Raw genomic sequence first — 24,920 nt, 5'->3', positions numbered from 1 at the left:
TAATAAAATAACAGACTTCAACGGTGCTGAATTTCTGAAAGCATCTTCTTCTTTTATTCGTCGAATGCCATCTAAACCATCCACAAATGCGACAAATTATAGGATTCCATTAAAAATCATATCATAAAGGGACTGGACGACTAAACTTTGCCCTCAGTTTAGGAGAAAACATACATTTCAACTTGTAGTACAACTATTTTCAGGCCGAACCAACCACCAAGGAAAACCCAAAAGAACACAAAGACAAGAAAGAAAAGGAAATACCAACCACCACAAGGCTCGATCAGACAGATCTTAAGATAAGACAGCTAGCCGGCGAACCATTCTTGAGCCGTTGATTAGCACAAAGCAATAGTTCTCAGCTCTTTAGCCGAATTTATTGATTGGAGAACTGAAAAGGGCTTTGAAATTGCACAATGATCAATGAATAGAAAATAAATTTATGTACAGTTTTTACATGACTATAAGGCTCGGTTGGATTTTTCTGCTCCGCACGAAAGTTAAAAACTGAGTTGGTAATTCTGCTAAAAGTGCTTGAACAACTGAAATCTCTCCACCTGCAAGAGAAAGAAATTGACCAGTGCTTGATATATTAGGACTAATTCGCCAAAACTACATTATTTACAAACTGATACTTACTTTGAACATCCCGAAATGGAACAAATTGGACTATATCACGTGATGCAACGCGTCCATATGTACTTTCAAGTCTCTCTCCCTTGTCTGCATCCAAAACCTAAGCGACAAGAAATCGGAAAACAGAAAGACATAAAAGCATTGAAGTGGCATACCAGTCACATACTGACATACACAGCTCAGCGCCTCAGATGCCAAATAATTATTAACTCTACGTGTAAAGAGAAGACAAGTTGGATTTAATACCTCCATTTCTTTGAAATCAGCTCCTCCTACTCCGACAATAAGGATTGATAACGGCAGGTCAGATGCTTTAACAAGAGCATCTTTTGTTTCTTGGAGATCTGTCACTACTCCATCCTTGGAGGATAGCAATTAAATCTCAGAGCAGCAGTGGAAAAATAAGATGGGAAATTCTTAAAAAGTTCTCAGAAGTCAGGAAGGATGGGTGATTATCTTGTCATAGGTACGACAAATGTGGAATGTTACTATGCATAATATAGATGCTTGAAGGCATAGTACAGACTACAGAGAAACATTCGTGACAAACAACCAAAGAATCACTAACTTGCAAGTTATATTCAATGAGGCACAATTACAATTACTTGCAGAGACAATAAGCAATGATATAGAAGACAGCTACATATTTTAACTCTTACTGTGATTATTAGCAAGACAAAGTAATTCCTTCCACCATTTGCTACAGATTGGCTTGCAATCAGCGCAGCATTGCTTATGACAGGTCCAAAAAGAGTAGGTCCCGCAAGGGATACGTTATGCAGGGCACTTATGTATGCCATCATAATTCCTTGGATCCCTTCCACCTACAACAGACTGAAACTTATAACAACCAAAGAACTATTTCAATATGACAAAACAAGCAAGGGCAGAGTTAGTAGGTCTACCTCACAGTAATGACTGCTTCCATTCAAGTTGAAACAATGGGAGACAGGACCATCAATTGGCCGTGCTCCGAATCCCCAAGTAGGATATCGCTTGTCTGAATCATAAAACTGTAACACTTCACCAACCTCAACAATGGCCTAGATAAAGCATTCATAGAACATGGATCAATAACAAATAAGCTTGTGAATTTAAACCAAGAATCATTTCTTACCCTCTGGTATGCATTTGGCCGTCCTGAAGGATCAATATAATGCAAAGAATCTGGAAGACGATGATTTCCATTTGAAGCTGGTAAAAAAAGGGAAGGATTTAGTCCATAAGTGTGTGTCTTCCCTGTCATCCCTTACATAACCAGCATGTTAGTGGTTAGGTGAAAGTGTGAAACATGTATTATTGAGTTTATATTAAGTTTATCTTCTTCTATCCTCCTAATGAAAAGGGTGCTGGGGATGGGAGGGAGAAAAATAGATAGGATAAGGAGGGGAAGGGCAACCTCATACCAGCTGTTGAGCCTGACAACAGGGGCCTCGGAGGATTAGCATTTTGGGGAACTCGCAAATGGTTTCTCAAGGTAAACTAGACATAGCCAGTCTCCACCTAAACAAGCGCATTAGTGGAAACTGGAGCGTAAGTATTGAGTGAGGAGGACATGTGGTTAACTACTAAGCCGCTAGTTGGTGATAGATTGTACCATGAAACCAAAGGGTACATTATAATAGTGAAATTATATTGAACTTCTAACATTATTGTAAACCTCATGATGTCAAACGAATGACTTTGCAAGGCTAATCCTAGGCTGCAAGTATTAACGTAATTGGAAAAGCTAAGAAAATGTCTTAATATCTACAATAACTAGATGAAAGGTCAAAGAACAACAATCAATGTGTCAGCAAAGTATTTAAGATAGAAAATTTGTTAACATTTCATCCAAGTTCTCACGGAAATGACAAACATAACAAATTTAGCTATGATATAAGTTTGAGAACCTTTGTGATGTACAACAGTAAAGGGAAACCATTAACTATATTGAAAAATGCTCCAACTTGTTAAGGATAAAATGATTAAATTATATGGCAAGATTAGGAATCCTACAATAATGTTTATCATCTCATTCGCTATCACTTATCATTATGTTTATATACCGAGACCAGTACAAGAAATTTGAGGATAATAGTCTGTACCTGTAAAGTCAACAGCCACCATGAAGTTCAATTCAAATCCCCCAGCCAAGTAATCCAGGAAAGTGTATTGGACACTTTCAGTAAATTTTTCCACAAATAGCTGGCTCTTTAACACCTATATTATAGTTAAATATGCTTTTAGGGATAGATAGAGGAATTCATGATGGAAATCGACTTAATTAATATAATAAGACCTTGTTATCATGATTTTGTCCACTAGAAGCAGGCAAAAGTAACTTTTCTCCTTGGCCATTACAATGAATCATCTCCAACTCCGCCAAAGATCTCTGCACTTTTCTGATAAACCAAGAATAAACAACCCTAAAATGTGTTTCAGCCTAGGAATAGGATTGATGGAAAAATGGACAGACACATGAAAAATGGACTGGCAATTACCCCATTAAATAATGTTTGCCATTGCTATTAAAGTTATAGCACTCTATTATCAAAGGACTGTCCTGTACACGATTAAAATGAAAAATGAGATAGCTTCAATTATTTGCAGTAACATCAAGCCAAAACGTACTAAAGTCAACATTACCCAGAACTCTATAATAGTGGTAACATGCATTAATACGAAATTTATTAATTATGAAAGAAGAACATTTCTAGAATATACAGTCTTAAACACTGCAACTTGAATCAGTGACCTTCCATTTGAAGAAATCTTTGAAACAAAAGGAGCATGATATGGCTGTTTACTACAGGCAATGAAAACTAGAAATGGTCTATATAACAGTACGATTGCCATCCTTTATATTTTTAGATAAATGGCCACATCAAATGACAGAATTGTATTTAAGCTATATACCTTGCTTACTACTTGTTGAATATTCAAGAACACTGGCTTCCATATTGGGTTGAGATCATTCTTTATAACTTCTGTTTTGCAAATGGGAATTTGGGTACCACCTTCCACGACTTTTGATATCAACAGAAAGGGATCCTACAAGACAAACAAAAGCATGCCTTATACTAGAACTGGCACTCCTCATAATGCCAAAAGGAAAAAGAATATAGGCACATACACTTCTGGAGAAAAGATCCCTACATTCCAAATCTGAACACCTGAATGCAATCTCCATTGCAGTCTTTGAGTTAACACTTTCCTCGGCATGCACCGAGAGCTTCCCACTGTTTTGGGAGTGGGTAGATCTTATAGAATCTTCTGCGTGTAGATCTAATGGCAATGATCGATCAGATTTTGTTATTATCTGCAGAAGTCAATTTGTTATTGTTGATGGATATAATTGTTGGGAATTAGGGATACTATTTAAATTTCAGTAATGCATAGGGCAGCATAATTTGAGTAAGCACTTCTTGGTTTAAGAACTTTTAACATGCTTGGTAGTTACCAAATGAACTATTAACTCTAAAACATAAATGTTACACATTTTCAAGCATCATATATTCAGAAAAACAATTATTTTGTAAGATAGTTAACACTCTTGGATCATAAAGATACAGGTTCACTGGTTGCATAATGAATTCCCCTTAAGTTGTCAGATATCTGTCGGCAAAAAGCTGAACAGTCTCTATATTACCTCAGATAATGCACAGGTAGTCTCGCCAAGAAATTGCTGCTCTTCTAGCTTTAGCATCTGCAAAGTCAACCAAATAGTTACAATCTGGACCTTTTTACACTCATGCTCTATCAACATGTTATCACGTCTAATGAACAACAAAACAAAATTGTCCACATGGCAAACTAATATCTTATCTTGGTAAAAACTGGGATATGATTGTTGCACAACCCCTTATGAGTTGTGCAGAATCTGCACCATTTACAAAAAAGTTAAGTGGGTTCAGTTTTCTAGTGGCTGGGAAGAAGGTTGTTAGGAAACCATTTCTGCAAATAACAGTACCCAAAATGTCACCTACAATGATCCATGTTTAGCAAGTACACATTTTTACTTTTCTCCTAATATGTTACAATTACTTTTCAAATTTACATGTTATAACATGTAAATTATCTTCACTTCAAAAAACATTGAACTAAAAAATGATAGAAGAAAAAAAAAACTTAATACAATGATAAATGAGGTAAAATTATAATCACATGGAACAGTGACTCCAACATACAACACATATATAAAGACTTCAATTTTTTGTAAGTAAAAGGATGCACAATATAGAATAGGATGTTGGCAAATGTGTAAGAATGAAATTGAAATGAAAGACATGTTTACTTTTCATGCAAGACAATTAAATAGAAAATTGAAATTTAAACATCCTAACTTACCCATTTCTCGAGTATATAATACGATATGTTCATATTGTCAAAATATATCAGTAACACTATTAGAGCTTGAAGAATTGCAGAAAATAGTAAGCTATTTAACAAAAAATTTCTAACCCTCTTATCCTTTACATGAACTTCTACACAGTTACAAATGATAATTGACTATTAATTTATCACACACAATCTCAAACTAGGTGATATCAACATCTTTACCCTCCTCACATTTCTTAATACAAATTAGATTACAAGATTCTCGGAATCATTGGCGCATTTTTCTTGATATCAACATCTTTACCCTCCTCACATTTCTTAATACAAATTAGATTACAAGATTCTCGGAATCATTGGCGCATTTTTCTTAGAAAAATCGGGAAAAAATTATTTAAGTTTGCTGAGTTGCTATGAATTTGTATTTGAAAGGAAAAGAAAAGTTCTACAGAATTTTGAATAAAACAATATAGTAGTCTTACAATTATAAACATTGACAGAAAAAATTGTCATTCAGGAACAGAATTTTAACCATTGTATGCATAGATTTGTTAATGAATCTATAAATTCTCAAAATGGGAAGTGGTAGACTAGAATCTAATTTGATGAGGAAATTACATATTGGAAATATCTTACTCAAAAATATTCAAGCACACACGCCATCATAAACGCTATACCTTTACATCTACATTGTGAAACTGAGTATCAACATCATACACACGAAACCTGTGATGAAAGAAATTTTACAGAAAATTTCCTGGTGAAACAAGAAATGCTCATCCGCCTTGTTAGAAGTATAAATATCAGATTCAAACTTACACTAAAACCTGAACAACCTCAAAATGATAAATGAGGGTGTGTTTAGTAATCCACGCGGGATTCAATGAATTCAGAACTACTTCCGTGCGGCAAAGTTCCTCAAGTGCTCCATTTTTTCCTTTTGCATAAAGAACCATCAGCGGATCACTCTACATCAAAGAAAAGATAAATATAAAATATCCTAACTCTTTTGAGACAAAAGCAAGATTCACGCAACAAAATGACGAGAATATTAGCTATTAAAAGCATAATGCTTTTTTTATTTGTTTAAAAAAATGGCAATTCTATAACCAAAGGAACAACTGACAGTAGCCCCGTTGATCCGTTTGGTTTATTTACTGACTCATGGCAAATTATTTCATATAAAAAATATTTGTTAGTATATTAAATAACAATTAGGAAAAGAACTGTTACGCTTTCTTCTTCTCTCTTTTATTTTATTTTTTTTACTTAAGGGACTCTGCTTGCATTTGGCCTGGATTAGTGGATTTATTTTATTTTATTTTTCTTTTCTTTCTGTATTTTCTGTGCGCTGTGAGAAATTTCCTGATAGAAATTGCAGCTCACGAATTCATGATCATAAGAGCTACGTGCTCCTGATTTCTTAAAGAACTATACGACTAATTCTGATTGAAGTGTTAAGGAGTTTCCCTATAATTCATTCCCCCCCCCCCCCCCCCCCCCCCCCCCCCCCCCCCCCCCCCCCCCCCCCCCCCCCCCCCCCCCCCCCCCCCCCCCCCCCCCCCCCTAAACGTGCATGATGATTTGTTAACCATTAATAATAGATCAAAACAAGAGATAATCGATCTGGTATAAAAAAACAAAACCAGAGATGATCGAGTAGTAGACAAGTTCAATTCAAACTAAACAGAACCGAAACAAGTTTAACAATAAATAACTAAATAGCTAGGATAGAATGCATGAGCTTCAGATTCATGAAATGCTTAACCAACAGAAACAAACCTTGGAGAGCACATCACGATCACGCAAGCCTGAAGCGGAAAACGATAACTGCAGCACAAAAAGAAGCCACCGTCACACAAGGAAAAGCTCCTTCCATGAAAAACCAGGCATGAGCGAAGTTACAATTCCATGGGGGAAGAGGAAGAGAACGTGCAAATAAATATACAGAGAAAGTCGAAAGAAGCAAAGAAAGAACCTCGATCTGAGAGAAGAGACCGTGGTAGCCTCGAGACCTAAGGAAGTTCTCGACGGCGTCGTTCGGACCGTACGCCGAATTGTGGAGATAGCCGGCGGTACCGCCGATAGCGGCGCTGCCTCCGGCGATGTCGGAGAAGCAGTTTCCCATCGAACAGTGCGCTCAGCGTGTTGAAGTTGGCCTGCCTGGCTTGACCTCAGTCTTTCCGTTGAACTCAGCAAGTGACCGGGAACAAAACTGCAAAATGAAAAAAATGAAAATAAATAAATAGATAAATAAACTGAAAACGACAAACAAAAAATACACAGAATATCCAAATATCTAATTTGTTAATTTGTGTTGCAAAATATGGATGACTTAAATTATACTTAAATCATGTCACCGTTACATTATCGTTAGAGTAACGGTACAATTATGAATGACGTTGTGTAATTATCTCACATTCATAATTATGTAACCGCCGCACTAATGGATCATTACTCCCTTATTTATGGTTATAATCATATATATTGACATTGTTTGTATTGAAGTATATGTTGAAGAGAAGATTTGAATTTCAAATTTAAAAGTTTGTTGTAATCTGAAACCATTTGATAGAAATAGTAATGTTAGGAAGTTGTTAGTTTGTTTTTAGTTTGTTAATATTCTCTGTTTTAAATTTATTTTAGAACCATTGTTCGCTGTGTATAAATACACCTCAAGGCTGAGGATACAATATATGCAAATAACCATTTCTTGACATGGTATCAAGCTGTGAAACACGGACACGACATTTTAGGGGGAAAATGCGTGTCCGACACGTGTCGGACACGGACACGTTCGGACACGCTCGGACACGCGTTCGACACGTGGTCAACTTTTTGGGACACGTTGACTATTGGGACAAGCGAATTTGACCGAGTCCGACACGCGATCAACGCATATGGACACGTTCTGGGACACGTTTTTACATTTTTTTTAAAAAAATAAATAAAATTACCATTAAAAAAATACAAAATAATTAATAAAAATATAGAATGTCTTATGTCTGAACCCTATCATCGGATCCTCTCTCGCGCTGGAGGCTTTCTCTTCTTCGTTGTCGGTCTCCGGTCGTCCTCCTCCTCCGGCTCAGCCCGCCAAGAAGCTCCTCATTGTCGGTCTCCGGTCGTCCTCCTCCTACGGCTCAGCCCGCCAAGAAGCTCCACAAAGGTACCCCATTCATTCTATTGTCCCTGTCCCACAAATCAATATACATAGTTGTGTGCTTTTTGAATCTTGAATTTCAAATCACGAAGATTCATGGTATCTACAAGCGGGACACTGTCTCTGCGCCATGTGAAATTTTCAGTCACAATTCTCATTCAATAACCTGTATAAAATTATATAAGCAGCTTTTATGAACCATTATCATTTAGATAAATATTATTTGTGCACCATACCCAAAAAAAATAATTATTTGTACAATTATAGTTAGGCGAAGCTGCTTCCAATTTTTTTATTTTCATTTTTTGCTTAGTATTTTACATTGGTTTAGGTACTTTTTCCTTTCATTTGTGCCCATTAAGCAGTGATGGAGGCATTGCATCAACTTTTTTTTTTTTAATTGATAATTCTTTCTTTGAGAATTGAAAAAAACGTCAACAGTTTTTTGACATTTATTGGGTTGATAGACTGCAAATGCTCAAAAAAGGGCGTTTATGTTGTATAATATTTGGCATGATCAGAAAGATATTGATTGCACTCTGCATTATTTGCATTTTTTTCAAAATTGATGTCCTCTGTAGGCTAAGTGAAATCCAATTAGTTTGACTCTCTGCTTTATTTCTCTTTATAATTGGATTCTCATGATGATGGTTGCAAGATAACTGGTTGCAAGACACTTTATGTTGCATGTTTGATGTTTCCTCAAAGAAGGAACAAAGACTGGTTGGCTCTTATGTAGCAAGCAGGTCAAAAATCAAAACATGCCATCCCAAGCAGGATGTTCGAAACTTATGTTGGATAGTCCAAGAAGTTCAAAGATGAAGTTTTGTAGGCTTGATTTGATAGGGAGAGAATTAAGATAGCCTCACTCACTTCAATTGTTTAGAGATTATTTGGAAGAAGAAATAATGTGCAATGTCTCTGTTTGTCCATGCTTGCATGCCTTTCCAATCTGTTTGCGTGTGTGTCTGTGAGTGTGTGTTTTTCTATTTATGGTTTTCAGATTCATTTTACATTTACTTGCTTTAGTTATGTTTTTTATTATTACATCCTTTGCATTTACTTGCTTTAGTTATATATATTAAAAAATTTATTTAATATCAAAACGTGTCCCAACGTGTCCAAATATGACATTTTTTAGAATTAACGTGTCAGCGTGTCGTGTCGTGTCGTGTCCCGTGTCCGTGTCCATGCATCATAGGTATCAAGAGCGTTGTTCTGATCTTGGACAAAAACATTTTTTTTCAGAATTTGGTTTTACCCTCCCGTAGCCCATACCATTTATTACCTGGGCAAAAACATTACCCTCCCGTACCATTTTTTCAGAATTTGGTTCTACTTCTCGTGATCCTGGGCAAAACCATTTCTTCTACCCTTCTGTACCCACCCTTTTAACATTGGCAACCCGAACCATACCTGAATTTGGTTTCCTTCAGAATTCTTTTTCCCAATTTGTTTTTTTCCTAATTTCATATTCAGAACCTTAATTTTCTCATCGTAGCCATGGACCACACTTCTCCACAAAATTCTGAAACTGTTCCCCCATCGTCCTCCACCCCACCACCACCAACACAGAACATTGTTATCCACCAAGACCATTCCTCTCTTCCTCTGATTGTTATGCTTGATGAATCAAACTACCCTCTTTGGTCACAACTCATGGATATGAGAATTGGGGCCCGTAATAAACCGAACCCAGGTGACCCCTCATTTGATTCATGGATCACCGACAACAAACGAGTCAAAAGTTGGTTAATCGACTCCATGAGCCCTAGCCTGATGCAACGGTTCATTCGCTTGGAAACTGCATGCGAAATATGGGAAGCTGCTTCAAAAACGTTCTATGTTGATTCTGATGAGTCATGTCTTTTTGATCTTAACCAAAGGTCATTCACCACAAAGCAACTCGGACGTCCTCTTGCAACCTATTACAGTGAACTATTAGCCATCTTCCAACAAATTGACCACTGTACATCTTCATCTGAGTCTGTTGTTCATCTTGTTCAGTAGCACTCAACTCTCTCTCGCTTACGGTTCCACATCTTTCTTGCTGGTCTTGACTCTGAATTCGATCAGGTACGTAGTGAAATACTTTGCAAAGATCCCAAACTTGACCTGGAGAGTTCTTATGCTTTTGTGAGGCGTGATTCCCTACAACGCCATACCATGAATAATCTGAAAGTTCCTTCTCTGCTTTTCTCACTCATAACCTCACACCAACTCTTCTCAACCCTCCAGACCTCGCCGGGATAATGCACCTCCCCACAAGTCTTCTTCCTTCATTTGCTCTCATTATGGAGTGTAATATTCAAAGTAATAATAATAATAAAATAAAATATAAAATATCTTAGATATTTAGCAAAATATCTTAGATATTTATAAAAGTAATGATTAGATTCCTTGGATTTTTATAAACGTAATGATTAAGATTCCTTAGATATTTATAAAAGTAATGATTATATTCCTTAGATATTTATAAACGTAATGATTAAGATTCCTTAGATATTTATAAAGGTAATGATTAAGATTCCTTAGATATTTATAAAAAGTAATGATCTTGAATCAAGTTTATAGAAATTAAAGAATTTCTTTGGTACCAAATGAATACTAATGGAATATGTAATCCTTTACTAAATGATTCTGATGTGACTGACCACAAGGGGATCAGAATGGTTATAGGGTAAGGGACGCCTTATCATGGTTTGAGCTCCGCCATACAGAACCTTTCACATACAGAACCCACAGAGTTTGGGCGCTCCAGAATTGAGCATTAGTCATTCCAGTTAAAGATTACACATTCCTATATATGTATCTAGAACCCACAAAGTTTGGGTAGAACCCACAAAGGTTTGGGTATGACTGAATGAAGAACCCACAAAGGTTGGGCTTATATTTATTGTTTATGATATTATCTTCTTATTATAAGTTTACTTTGTGAGAATGATATTTTTCACTAAAGTGGTTGGATTGGTTATAGTTCGAAAACCCCAATATTACTGAGATTTATCTCACGTGTGTTTGTTTTTTATGCTAACCTTTCCAGAGTAAGCAGACCAGTCTATATAGCTTTGGAGTAGGATAAGCACTATGGCTAAAGACTTTGAAGACTATATGGAGCTTAATGGAGCAAATTAATAGAAAGAAAATATGTTTTTCTTAGTTTAGATTATGATGTATTTCTGATGTAATAGTGAACTTAACTTTTGTATAATTAGATTTTATGGGTATTTTGTCATATGCCTTATTTCATATCTGTTGCGTTAGAATTTCACTTAAGAATCAATGTGATATCTTCTATCCTAGTCAGTTATAGAGGATGTTACATGGAGACTCTGGTCATTCCAAGCAACGCTGCTATGAGCTAATTGGGTATCCTGATTGGTGGGACTTCACTAAACGTCCTCGGAAGAAGATCTCTCCTAAAGCAAATCTCACTATTATTGATGATACGTCCCCAAGTCCCCAGGCCAATGTCGTCTAAAGTAGCATCTTGGGTAAGTCTTTTGCTTTTTTCTGCTCATTCTATGAATACTACATGGATTATTGATACTGGAGCTTCTGACCATATGGTTCGGGACTCTTTTTTACTGTCAAATTTCCAATCTTGTTCTAAACTTTTTATATCCACTGCCAATGGAGGTGCCTCCCCAATTTCTGGACAAGGTTCTATTTCTTTATCTCCTGAGTTAACACTTTCCTCTGTTTTATGTGTACCCTCCTTGGAATTCAATCTTTTATCCGTGAGTCGCCTAACATCTGATCTTATCTGTTGTGTTACTTTTTTTTCCCTCTTACTGCCTTTTTCAGGACATCCCCCAACAGAAGACGCTTGGTTATGGCATTAAGATTGGTGACCTTTACTACTTGGATCTCACCTGCAACATCTCTCCCTCTATTTCTCGGACTTGTACCTCTCTTTCTGACTCCAAGGCTTTTTCTCAAATCTGGTTATGGCATCGTAGATTAGGACATTTATCTTTTAGTTATCTTCATAAAGTGTTTCCCCATTTGTTTTCTTCAGTTAAAGTGTCTCAATTTCAATGTACTACTTGTGAATTGGCAAAAAGCCACAAAATCCCCTATTTTCCAAGTATGAATAAAAGTTCAATTCCTTTTGAAGTTGTACACTCAAATATTTGGGGACCTGCGAAAATTCCCTCTCTTTAAAAAAACTCTATTATATTATCTTTATTGATGAATGTACTCGTATGACATGGATTACTCTTTTATCTCATAAAAATGGTGCTTTTTCTACCTTCAAAGTTTTTTGCAACATAGTTCATACACAATTTCAGTCTTCTGTTCGTACTCTCCAATCTGACAATGGCTCTGAATACCTTAACTCCCACTTCACATAATATCTTACCACTCATGGCATTAAACACCAAACCTCCTGCCCATACACACCCCAACAAAATGGCCTTGCTGAGCGTAAAAATAGACATCTTCTTGAGGTTGTCCGTGCATCTTTGTTTGGCATGGATGTTCCTAGACATTATTGGGGGGAGGCTGTAATTTCTGCTGCCTATTTGATTAACCGCACCCCTTCTCGTGCTCTCAATTTTCTTACTCCACAACAAAAATTGGAATCCTTCTTCTCTATTCCCCATTGCCCAAATCTTGAACCCCGTGTATTTGGATGTGTAGCCTATGTTCATGTCCCTAAGGTTCTTCGAAATAAATTGGACCCATGTGCAAAGAAATGTATTTTTGTGGGTTATTCTGAGGTACAAAAAGGCTATAGATATTATGATCCTTGCCTTCGTAAAATATATGTTACTTTAGATGTATCTTTTCGGGAGTCTGAGCCCTTTTATTTAGGGGGAGCTTTACCCTCTTCTCCTCAGGGGGAGATTGACTATGGAGGAAAAGTTTCTGTTGAACTTCCAACAAGTTTACAAAATACCAATGCTCCTGTCGTTGGTCCAAGACTCCATGAAGCTGAAAGAGATGATCCAAATGACACACAAGACTCCCAAATCTTAACACCTATAACTGAGCCACCTTCTCTGGATGTCCCAAACACTGCACATCACATGGAAAATGAGGTAATTTCTGATCCAAACTCCTCTACATTTGATTCCTCTATTCCCACACATTCTACTCCTATATTAAGAAGATCAGAGAGAGTTACAAAGGGAATTCCCACAAAATTATATGAACCTAACCCACATACCTCCGTCAAATACCCAATTGGAAATTATGTGTCAACAAAAAAATTATCTGAATCATATGCATTAGCTACTAATCAATTATCTAGTATATGTATTCCTAGGAATGTGCAGGATGCAATAGCTGATCCAAAATGGAAAGAAGCCATAGCAATAGAAATGGAAGCCCTACAAAAGAATTCTCCTTGGGATATAGTTCATCTACCTACAGGAAAACAGAGGATAGGTTGCAAATGGGTCTTCACCTTGAAACTCAAGTCTGATGGCAACTTGGATCGGTATAAAGCAAGGCTGGTTGTAAAGGGGTACACACAAAAGTTTGGAATTGATTATCAAGAAACGTTTGCACCTGTGGCCAAACTTAACACCATCTGAATCCTAATATCCATAGCAGCCCAAAAAAATTGGCCCTTGAAGCAATTTGACGTAAAAAATGCCTTCTTAAATGGAGATTTGGAGGAGGAGGTGTACATGGACATCCCACCAGGTATGAATTATGGTTCCTTGAAGGGAAATGTAGTATGTAAATTGAAGAAAGCTTTATATGGACTAAAACAGTCCCTAAGGGCCTGGTTTGGCCGATTTTCTCTTGCTATGAAAAAATTTGGATACAAACAAAGCAATTCTGACCATACTTTGTTTGTCAAACAATAAAACAACAAGGTAACAGTTCTAATAGTATATGTTGATGATATTGTACTGACTGGTGATGATACAGAATAGAAGCAAGCATTAGAAGCCGAACTAGCAACCGAATTTGAAATGAAAAATTTGGGTTAGCTGAAGTATTTTTTAGGCATCGAAGTAGCCAGATCTGATCAAGGTATATGCTTATCTTAGAAAAAATACGTGCTTGACTTGTTGACTGAAACTGGAATGTTAGCTAGTAAACCAGTATACACTCCAATAGAAATGAATCATACCCTTGCAGTTTATCCTAACCAAACAAAGACTGATATTGACAAGTACCAAAGATTGGTTGGAAAATTAATATACCTATCATACACTAGACCTGATATTTCTTATGTTGTAAGTGTTGTGAGTAGGTTTATGCACTCCCCAAGTGATGACCATATGAATGTAGTATATAGAATTCTCAGATACTTGAAAGGAACTCTTGGAAAAGGACTACTTTTTTTCAAAAAATCAAAATGTATCTATTATAGGATATACTAATTCTGATTGGGCTGGAGAAAAAACTACAAGACAGTCAACATCTGGATACTTTACCTTTGTAGGGGGCAACCTAGTTACTTGGAGGAGTAAAAAGCAGAAGGTAGTGGCAAGGTCAAGTGCTGAAGCAGAATTCAGGGGAATGGCTCGTGGAATTTGTGAACTACTATGGATAAAAAAAGTTCTTCAAGATATTAGGATCAACTACAATGAACCAATGAAGCTTTACTGCGATAACAAGGCAGCCATTGAAATAGCTCACAATCCTGTACAACATGATAGAACCAAACTTGAGGGGGAGTGTTGAAGAGAAGATTTGAATTCCAAATTGAAAAGTTTGTTGTAATCTGAAACCATTTGATAGAAATAGGAATATTAGGAAGTTGTTAGTTTGTTAATATTCTCTGTTTTATATTTATTCTAGAATCATTGTTCGTTGTGTATAAAAACACCTCAAGCTGAGGATACAATATATGCAAATAACCATTTCTTGACAGTATATATAGCTGAATGATAATTAGATTTATGCCTTATTTCGTGTTGTCTGTTTGTATTGAAGTATATAGAATTAGATTTATGCCTTATTTCTTGTTGTCATTTTCTCTTTCATTTCTTCTTTTATTTTATAACATGTTATCTATCAACACGATAGCCTCTACCAACCAAATAAACCCCCCATCGCCTAATCTAAATCTATACACCCCTCTACCAACCAAACAAACCCCTCATCGCTTGATCTAAATCTATACACCTGATCTAAATATATATTATTTTCTTTCAAATCAAAACCTCTTTTCTCTTTCTAAGATTCCTTGGGTGAATAACAAGTTGCAATTTTTCTCAAAGTTGTTGCTATGACGGTTGATCACTTTCTTCACAACAAAATGGGTATCTCATCTTGTTATCAAAAAAAAAATGGGTATCTCATCTCAAATCACGTGAGAAGTAGTGGTTAACAGGTATGCCATTTTGATATCAGTTAATTATTATCATTATTTTTTTTCTCTTTATTAGAAATTTAAGAAAATACAATTTTTGGGTTTATGTAAATCAAAAGCATGATAATGATGATGCCTTATCTATCGATAATATGTTGATTTTTTTTTATAAAATTTGAATATAAAATTTTCAGTAATCTTTAAGTTATCTTTGATGATAAATAATAGTAAATAACCCTCTAGACCAATTGCTATGGTTAAATTTCTCAATGAGAGTGCAGAAGTAAAACAAAGAATAGTAATGACAAATTAGAAACGTGACATTAAAAAACAAAGAAGTGTGTGTGTATAAATTTAATTAGTTGAGACAAGTCTAGCTCTAATGGCAAGATCCTTCATCATTAACCAATTCCCCTCTCCCTATCTCAATAACAAGTCTCTCTTTGAAACTTTTCCACAAGTCACGAAACTATTCATTTATCAAAATTTTCGGATGTGCTTCCTTATCTTCGACCTTACAATTCTCATAGGCTTGATTACAAGTCCATTCAATGTACCTTTTTAGGCTACTGCACTTCTCATAAAGGCTACAAATGCCTCACACCTTCTGGTCATGTCATAATATCCAGTCATGTTTTGTTTATCAATTTCCTTCAACCATTCCTTTACCGTCCACTGAGCTTGAAGCGAGATGGGATGAAAGTGTCACATACTGCAACCATTCCGTTTTAACTCCATAACAACCACTTTGAAACCACTTCTGTAATTGACTTCTTAGTGTATCATTGAATGCAATCAATCACATATTCTCTTTTCTCAGCATAGAGTAACTTTCTCTTATACTTTTGTCTTTCTCTTCCACCTTTTCCTTTTATGAACGTTTATGAGCAAACTTCACAAATTTATGAAATAGAATTCAAAATAAAAATGACATTTCATTATTTTTACAATAAATATTCTATCATTTCAATATGGAATATATATAATTTTATGATTAGTAATAAGAAATTCTACTTCGAATTGCAAAAATGGACTTACAGGTAAATTAGTAAGAAAAAAAAGATTAAATAGAAAAATCTAGCCGCCATTGATCTTTTTACTGTTGTAAAAAATTTCTAATGATTTAAAAATTAGATTCTCCTAATTGACGAGCGAAACTTGAGATTTATGTAAAAGTTTATAAATGTAAAGATATTAAAAAAGTTTATAAAGAAAGGATATTATGCCTATCTTTTTTATATTCCTGTGTGGAGATGGGTATATTTTTATTTTTAAATGCATTCATGAATAGAGATGTAATACATATTGCAACAATTTATTCTTGCTACTAAATGAAAGGTTATGAGATTAACTGTTTTGTTTTATGTACAATTTATTTTATTTCGATATATTTAGTAATATTCTTTTAATTGAATGCAATTAAATAGTAATGATGATATGTAATTAAATAAATTTTTTCAATTATGCGAATCAAAATTAATGTCATAATTATTATTGCATTTTGATTCTTGATAACAATCAGTTTGCCTTTTATTATTTGATTTTTTAATTAAATAGCGTTACATTTGTTTCATGGTTAAATGTGATTCAATACTTTAATGCATGAATTTGTGAGTTGGCATGATTATGCATATGTATTAAATAAGGCAATAATGATTATTATTGTTTTGCTATTTGAGATTGAATGCAATTTAGTCATTTATGCAATTTATTAAATTATCTCTGCTTTAAATCATTATGATTATTCATTCAATATATAGTTATTTTTCCATATCCAAATGAGTGGAAATAATTCTAATTTTAGACCCGTTGGTTTAAAAGGCTGCTTGAAATAAATGCTAAATTTATGAAAGACTCTAGTTATTTTGAGGGCTATGAAACACAAATAATGATGTAACCCCTGAAGGGACCATTACAAATCCAACTTTGGGTCAAATCAAGAAAAGGAAAGGAGCCAAACTAAAGTGGCTAATGAAATGAATATGGCTGATTGAATATGGGCAAGAATGGTGAATCTCACGTTATATACATCCCGGATGGATTGCTTAAAAAAATGGTAAAAGGATTCACTAGATATTGTAAAATTTTTGATCGATACATTTACATAATCATCAATGTAAACATATGCTTTTACTCGCCTTTTGAACTTGTACGTGAATGTGAACATGATGTTTCCCATCTGCGCATTTTTGGTTGAAATATATATGTCTCTATGTCATCTGAAGGATTGACATTTACGTATTTAGAGTGCCTGATAGGCGAATTGTTTAATACACAATTCACTTATTAAATAGAGGAATTAAATAGAGGGACATTTCTCGGCATTAGGGGGAGAAAGTCAGAAGCTTGATGAATCCCGGGAAATTATTTTGAATGAAAAACCAACTGAATTGTTATAATGGTCCACATACAAGTATAATTGAACTTGAAGTTCAAAATATCATTAGCTTGCAATCATTAACAAGAAAAATGCCATGTATATTTATTGATCACAAAAGAGTGACTAAGTCTTATATCCAATGAGCCACCTGTTGTGGAGAATTTAATGACACAAAATTTGTTTGAATCTAGACAACACCAGAAGTGTGAATGAGACTAAAGACATAAATCCGTGGAAAATAAAAATAAGTCACTCATCGCGCCTCCTGAAGAGGTTAATCCTAAAGAAAGCGAACCCGGTGAAATAAATGCAGCGCTGCTAACCGCAATAATCCCGAGAATATTGAATGCCCAAATCTGAATGTCATAGGAAACGACAAAGATTTGGTTGAGGTTGAGATAAAAGTTAAAATACATTATAGCGGAATGGGAGAAAATATGATAATATCATTTGTCACCGGCGACACTATTTCCTTCTCAATAAGTCTTGTTGTCTCAAGAGATAATCTGGATCCAGAATCGTAAACTATTCAAGAATGCCAGGTGCTCTCTATACGGGAGCGACCTAAATTCAAAGAAACAGAGCCGGAGTCGCCACTACTATATTTCACCAAGAAGAAGTTGGAGGATGTGATGCCAGGACATGTGGATGGACTAGTCATTACGGGAACGCTAGTCAACTACAGAGTCAAGAAGATATTTATAGACAACGGCAATTGTGCCAACATAATCTTATGGCAGGCGTTCAAAAAAATGAATCTAGATTAGGAAGATTTGAAGCCTTGCAACGCGGCCTTGATTGCATTTAACGGCCATAACACTATTCCCAAAGGGTATATTGAACTCAGGCTTACCTTAGGAACCAAAGAGGCGTACAAATCCGAACGGGTAAGGTTCATCGTAGCCGACTTCCCTTCGGAGTACAATGTCATATTGGGAAGGCCGACCATCTACGATTAGGATATGTTAGTATCTACCAAACACCAAAAGCTTAAGATGATTGGTAAGAAGAATACGATAATTACCATTGCCGGAGATCAGAAGGAATCCCGAGACTATTATTTCAAATCGGTTAGGACAGTGGAAAATGATCCCAAACATTCAATCGGGATCAATAATAGTAGCAGTAAAGAGGGCCGAGTCAGGAGAAGAAAACTACGGTCAACATGGTTGAGTTAGACGTGAGGGATGATACTCAGATGCCGAGGCCTGAACCTGATGGAGAATGAGAAGAAGTGACCATTGGGGAGCCGGGACAAGTTACAAAGATTGGTAAGGGGTTGGCGGACGAGGTAAAAATCCAACTTACAACATGTTTAAGGAATAGCAAGGACGTCTTCGCTTGGAACTCCTCAGAAATTCCTGGGGTCAATCCTGCTTTCTGCTGTCACAAGCTAGCAGTGTACCCGAGGTCTAAGTCGGTAGCTCAAAAGAAGAGGAAGCTCAGCCCGGAACGTCGGCAGGTATTAGAAGATCATGTGAAGGAACTATTGGAGGCAGGATTCATCAGGGAAATACAGTACACTACTTGGCTTTCTAATGTGGTAATGGTTAAGAAGCCAAATGGAAAATTAAGGGTGTGCACGGATTACACTGATTTAAATAAAGTGTTCCCTAAGGATGCATACCCTATGCCTAACATAGACCAATTGGTTGATAGCTCTTCCGGGTTCCAGAAGCTGTCATTCATGGATGCCTATTCGGGGTATAACCAAATTCCACTGCATCCAGAAGACCAAGAAAAGACAGCCTTCATAGCAGAGAAGGTGAATTATTGCTACAATGTGATGCCTTTTGGGCTGCAAAACTCAGGGGCTACTTACCAGAGAATGATGAATCAAGTATTTGCAGACCAACTTGGCAAAAGCGTGGAAGTATACATAGATGACATGATAGTTAAGTCATCGGACTTGGAGGTGCATATTGAATATTTGAAGGCAACCTTTGAAAAACTAAGACAATACAACATTCGGTTAAACCCGGCCAAATGTGCTTTTGGAGTCCTTGCAGGGAAATTTCTTGGATTTATGCTGACTCACAGGGGCATTGAAGCCAATCCAGATAAATGTAGAGCCGTGCTGGAGATGAAAGCCCCGGCGAATAAGAAAGAGATACAGCAGCTGACAGGATGGTTAGCCTCCCTCACTAGATTTTTACCTCGGTCTGCAGAAACGACACTACCTTTCTTCAAACTACTTCGAAAAGAGGTGCAGTATGGATGGACTTCGAAATGTGAAGCCGCATTCCAAAAGATTAAGAAGCAGCTGGCTTCACCACCAATTTCAACCAGACCAAGAGAAGGGGAGGCATTGATAATGTACCTTTCTGTGGGAGATGTAGCTGTCCGCTCGGTCCTAGTTCAAGAAAATGAGGAGGGGAAACAACCAATCTACTTTGTGAGTCGTCTACTACAGGGAGCAGAGCTCAGGTACCAGAAGCTGGAGAAGGTCGCCTTCGCCTTGCTAATCTCATCTAGGCGACTCAGAGCATATTTTCAAGGACACCAAATTGTGGTTAGATCGGACTTGCCAATTCGGCAGGTCCTTCACAAGCCTGATTTAGCACGAAGAATGATGGCTTGGGTTGTGCAATCGTCAGAATTTGATATAGTATTCGAAAGTCGTAAAGCAATCAAATCCCAAGCATTGACAGATTTTATTAGGGAGCTTACTTTAATCCAAATGGAGGGTTCAAACAGCTCGGACACATGGAGAGTATACATGGACGGATCCTCTAACTCCAAAGGCAGTGGGGTCGGGGTTATCATCGAAAACCCGGAAGGAATATCGGTTGAGTACTCTATGCAAATGAATTTTGAAACATCAAACAATCAGGTGGAGTACGAGGCCTTTATAGCCGACCTACAACAGGCTAAGGAACTCGGAGCACGGAAGCTGCAGGTTTACAGTGACTCTCAATTGGTTACTTCCCAAATCGAAGAAAGTTATCAAGCTAAGGGACCATTGTTGACAAAATATCTGGACTCTGCGAGGCAGCTAATAGCAGAGTTTGAGAAGGTGGAGGTCAGTCATATTCCAAGGAGTGAAAACAACAGGGCTGACATATTATCCAAGCTAGCAAGCACCAGAGGGTGGGGAAACCATAGGACAGTGGTTGAACAAAGTATCCCATAACCCACATGTATCATGCAAATATCAGAAGAAGATGACTGGCGTCACCTTATCATCGATTATCTGGAAAATGGGACGTTGCTCGTCGTAAAGGAGGAAGCTAGGAAGTTAGTTAAAAATGCAGCATCATATACCATGGTGGAAGGACAACTTTACAAAAAAGGTATTTATTCACCTTTGTTGAAGTGCTTAAGCTCAGATAGAGCAAGATATGTCTTGACTGAAATCCACGAAGGGATCAATGGCCAACATATTTAAGGTAAGGCTTTGGCTCGAAAAGCGGTTAGAGCCGGGTACTTCTGGCCATCCATGAGTAATGATGCAAAAGAACATGTGCAGAAGTATGATCAATGCCAGAAACATAGAGAGAACCTCCTGGCCTCCCCAAAAGAATTAAGCTTAATCACGGCTCCATGGCCGTTCTTTAAATGGGAAATGGATCTTCTGGGCCCATTTGCAAAAGCTGAAGGACAGTTAAAATGGTTAATAGTAGCCTTTGATTACTTTACTAAATGGATAGAAGAAGAGCCAGTGGCAACGATCACTTCGGCTAGGGTTCAACTTTTCTTTGAGAGAAACTTGATCTACAAATTTGGGATCCAGCCGAGGTAGTTACTGATAACGGAACCCAGTTCACAACCAAAGCCTTCCAGGAGTTAATGGCAAACCTTCATATACGGAATCGCTTCGCATCCGTAGAGCATCATCAGACTAACGGACAAGCAGAAGCAGCAAATCAAGTCATCATAGAAAGACTAAGAAAGAGAATAGAGTAATCCGCTAAAGGCAAGTGGGTAGAAGAGTTGAGGTATGTACTCTGGGGATATAGAACCGTGATGCAGACGTCTACTGGAGAAATCCCATTTAGGTTAACCTATGGGTGTGAGGCCATGATCCCGGTGGAATTGGGAGAGCCGACATGGAGAAGAGTTCAAGCCCTATCACAGACAGAGGAAGAAAATAACAAAAAAGTAGCAGTGGAACTGGATCTAATAGATGAAGCTCGGGTTATGGCTCACTGCAAAAATTTCGCGACAAAGCAGCTAGTTGCTAACCAGTTCAATAAGAAAGTGAAGCCTAGATCGTTCACGATAGGAGATTTGGTTCTCCGAAGAGCAGAGATTAGACGGTGAAACGCGGCTGAAGGAAAGTTGGCTCCAAAGTGGGAAGGACCATTCAAAATTAAAGCGAAGCTGTCAAAAGGATCTTACGTGTTGGAAACTACACAAGGAAAAAGTATTAGAAGGACATGGAATGCAGACAAGCTTAAGAAATAATTTAGTTAAAAAGAAGAGCAAGTTTAATATTTCTTTTTTGCAGTCAGAATTTCAAATTATGAATGATTGAATAAAAAAATCATTTCTTCTAAAAATATTTTTGCTTCTAAGCCGAGGTATTGGACCCCATCTTGCCCAAGGGCAAGATTGTGAGTTCTAGCCAGGCATAAAAGTCGAGATATTGGAACCCGTCTTGCCTAAGGGCAAGATCATGAGTTCTAGCCAGGCATTAAAACTGAGGTATTGAAACCCGTCTTGCTCAAGGGCAAGATCGTGAGTTCTAGCCAGGAATTAAAAATCGAGGTATTGGAATCCGTCTTGCCCAAGGGCAAGATCGTCAGTTCTAGCCAGGCATAAAACGAGGCATTGAAACTTGTCTTGCAGAAATAAGCAAGAATGTTTATGGCATTGAAACTACTTATCAAATTCTTATTGTCTTGAACAGCCTTGTCATGACTCACCCGGAGCTCGTCCAGCTCAGTAACAACTTCAGAATGTTTATCTAGCAGCAGAGAGTATGGCTTTAACAACGATGCCGCCTTGAAGGGCGAATGACACCACGAAGTTCGGGGGTTACCCCCGAGTCCCATAATGCTCCACCCCTAAGTCCGGCTGGGAGGGCAGCTGGAGCTGGAGCACCACGGGGAAGAGAGATTATGGCACGTGTATTACCCCCGCCAGACGAGATCGGTGAAGCCGGGTTAACATCAGACTCTAGATTTTCAGAGTCATTGGTGAGATCTAAGATGGAGACGCCGGGGTTGAAAGCGGGAGCCGAGGTTGTGGTTACAGCAGGACTGATTGTTCTTGGTCTTTTGGAAGATGGTGGGGGTGGGGCAGTGGACAGACCTCTCAAAGACAAAATATAGTCTGGTCCCGGCCCCTCCTCTTCCATGTCATAATTTATACTGGAACCTACAAGTTAAAAGACGACATTAAAACAGTGAAAAGAAACTATCAAAAGCAATAAAGATGAAATAATGTGAGCATACTAGTTGGTTCCGAGTGGGAGTGTGATTTAGCTACTAAGAAGGCTGCACTCAGATGGCCATTGGAACGGCCATGGGCCAATAAAGTTTTAACACTAATTTTGTCCTCCTTTGACATCCTTTGACAACCTTAGCTTGAGGTCGGCTGACTTGCGAAGATGATGTTCCCGAGACCAATAAAGGGGAAATACTCCCTCCCCATCATCGCCAATGAACCATGGCTTTTCCCCAACCTCGGACACCACTTTGAAGTAAAAGGCTTTAAAATCCTTAAAAGAGTCGCTGTACACAGATAACAGCTTCCTAGAAGGGTTGCTAGCACGTCCTCGAATGCTGGTCCATCCCTTGAATTGGGGAGGCTCAGAGCCAGTATGAGGGGTGTAGATGTTGAAAAAATATAAGAAAAGAGGAACTGTGCACGACAGAGATAAGGATGCACACAACTGCTCGAATGTGACGATATAAGCCCAACCATTGGGGTGAATCTGAGTTGGTGCAAGGAGAAGGTGGTTCAAGAGCTGAATCTTGAAGGGAGAGAAGGGAAACCGGACTCCGATCTTCGTTACTAGGTCACGGTAAAAAAAGAAGGAGTGTGGTTCCTCTGAGTTCCGCCCTGAGCAAACCGGCTCATCCTCTACAAGAGTGAATGTGTTGAAGCCAACCAGGTTGCCGATTAGAAGCCCAGATACCTTTTCGGTGGATATTTCGGACCTAAAGCTTAAAACCTCTTCGTTGGATATTTTGGACCTAAAGCTTAAAACCTCTTCTGTAACCCACAGATATTGCTTTCGAAGGTCAGTACTGACAGGGGCAGAACCCTTCTCGGCTGGGCTCACCTCGGTATCTTGACCCTGACTGGAGGAGGCAATGTCCACATTTAATTCTGCAAAAAGGGACTCCATAAATACCTAGAACAACAAAATGGGAGGATTAAAAAGCAAGAAAAGTACATAGCAAAGAGGATACGTACCCGAGCTAGATAAACAATTATCCAAAGATCTTGAGGAGTCATCGGATCCGACAACGGAAGCAGGGATAGGTGAACCAGGGTAATGTGAACAACTGCCTAATATTAAATCGGCCATGAAGTCATTCCCTTTCTCAACAAATTGAGCGCTAAGGTAAACACAATTGAAGCAAGGTTCTGGACCCCTATTGTTCGGATAAGTGGGTATTCTTGGATGCGAAGCAGGAAGAGGAGAAGGGTTACAGGTTGGAGTCAGAGTTGAAAGTGAAGGAGGAAAGGATGGAGCTAGATCATGAATTGGACGTCTGGGTGAAACTCCTAAAATACGGTCGGGATCCCGGTTGTGTCCCCGGGTCGGGGGGCGAGATGCCCTCCTACCTGGATGACCCCTGCCACCTTGGTGACCCCCGCTCTGCCCTCGGATTGAGGGGCGAGATGAGGATGCCCCTCTATTCTCATCGCCTCGATAACGTCCTAGTAAGGCGGCTTGGGTCTCCTCCTCGGTTCAAGGTCTTCCATATAACCAGAACCTTGGACCGGGAGGCAGGCTTTGGATAAACCTTTCTTCTTCTTCCGCATTTCTCCATTCCTCCTCGGCATCAATTTCATCACAACGGCAAAAAATGCGAGGGCAGGTAGGCCTCCCGCGGATGGTAAAGTTTCTCTCACCCATACCAGGAGGATTTTCAATCTAAGATATGTGGGAAATGAACAGGCAGCAGATAATCTTGTATAAGCAATACAGTGCAAATAAGCGAAGCTTAATCAAAAAAGCAAGA

General features: G+C 37.8%; 2 protein-coding genes across 2 annotated transcripts; one reads left to right on the top strand and one right to left on the bottom strand.

Moving 5' to 3' along the window:
• Nucleotides 1-94: 94 nt before the first annotated feature.
• Nucleotides 95-7,147, bottom strand: LOC133301508 (protein BONZAI 1-like). The gene is made up of 16 exons (XM_061501138.1): nt 6,932-7,147; nt 6,736-6,783; nt 5,773-5,921; nt 5,631-5,679; nt 4,268-4,324; nt 3,752-3,937; nt 3,535-3,669; nt 3,120-3,181; nt 2,918-3,020; nt 2,724-2,838; nt 1,754-1,830; nt 1,542-1,679; nt 1,296-1,460; nt 883-996; nt 640-736; nt 95-557 (listed from the first exon to the last, which is right to left on the bottom strand). Exons 1-16 carry the CDS (start codon nt 7,079-7,081, stop codon nt 454-456), a joined length of 1,749 nt encoding a protein of 582 aa, XP_061357122.1. The 5' UTR covers nt 7,082-7,147; the 3' UTR covers nt 95-453.
• A 2,472-nt stretch (nt 7,148-9,619) lies between these two features.
• LOC133301516 (uncharacterized) lies at nt 9,620-10,126 on the top strand. The gene has a single exon (XM_061501151.1). It carries the CDS (start codon nt 9,620-9,622, stop codon nt 10,124-10,126), a length of 507 nt encoding a protein of 168 aa, XP_061357135.1.
• Nucleotides 10,127-24,920: the final 14,794 nt, after the last annotated feature.

This window comes from Gastrolobium bilobum, unplaced genomic scaffold (genome assembly GCF_033153095.1).
Source record: "Gastrolobium bilobum isolate Gb01-03AN ecotype WA unplaced genomic scaffold, APGP_CSIRO_Gbil_v1 utg1427, whole genome shotgun sequence".
NCBI classification, from domain to species: Eukaryota; Viridiplantae; Streptophyta; class Magnoliopsida; order Fabales; family Fabaceae; genus Gastrolobium; species Gastrolobium bilobum.
Note: the sequence above shows the minus strand (reverse complement) of the source record. Positions and strands in the feature narration are given on the sequence as shown.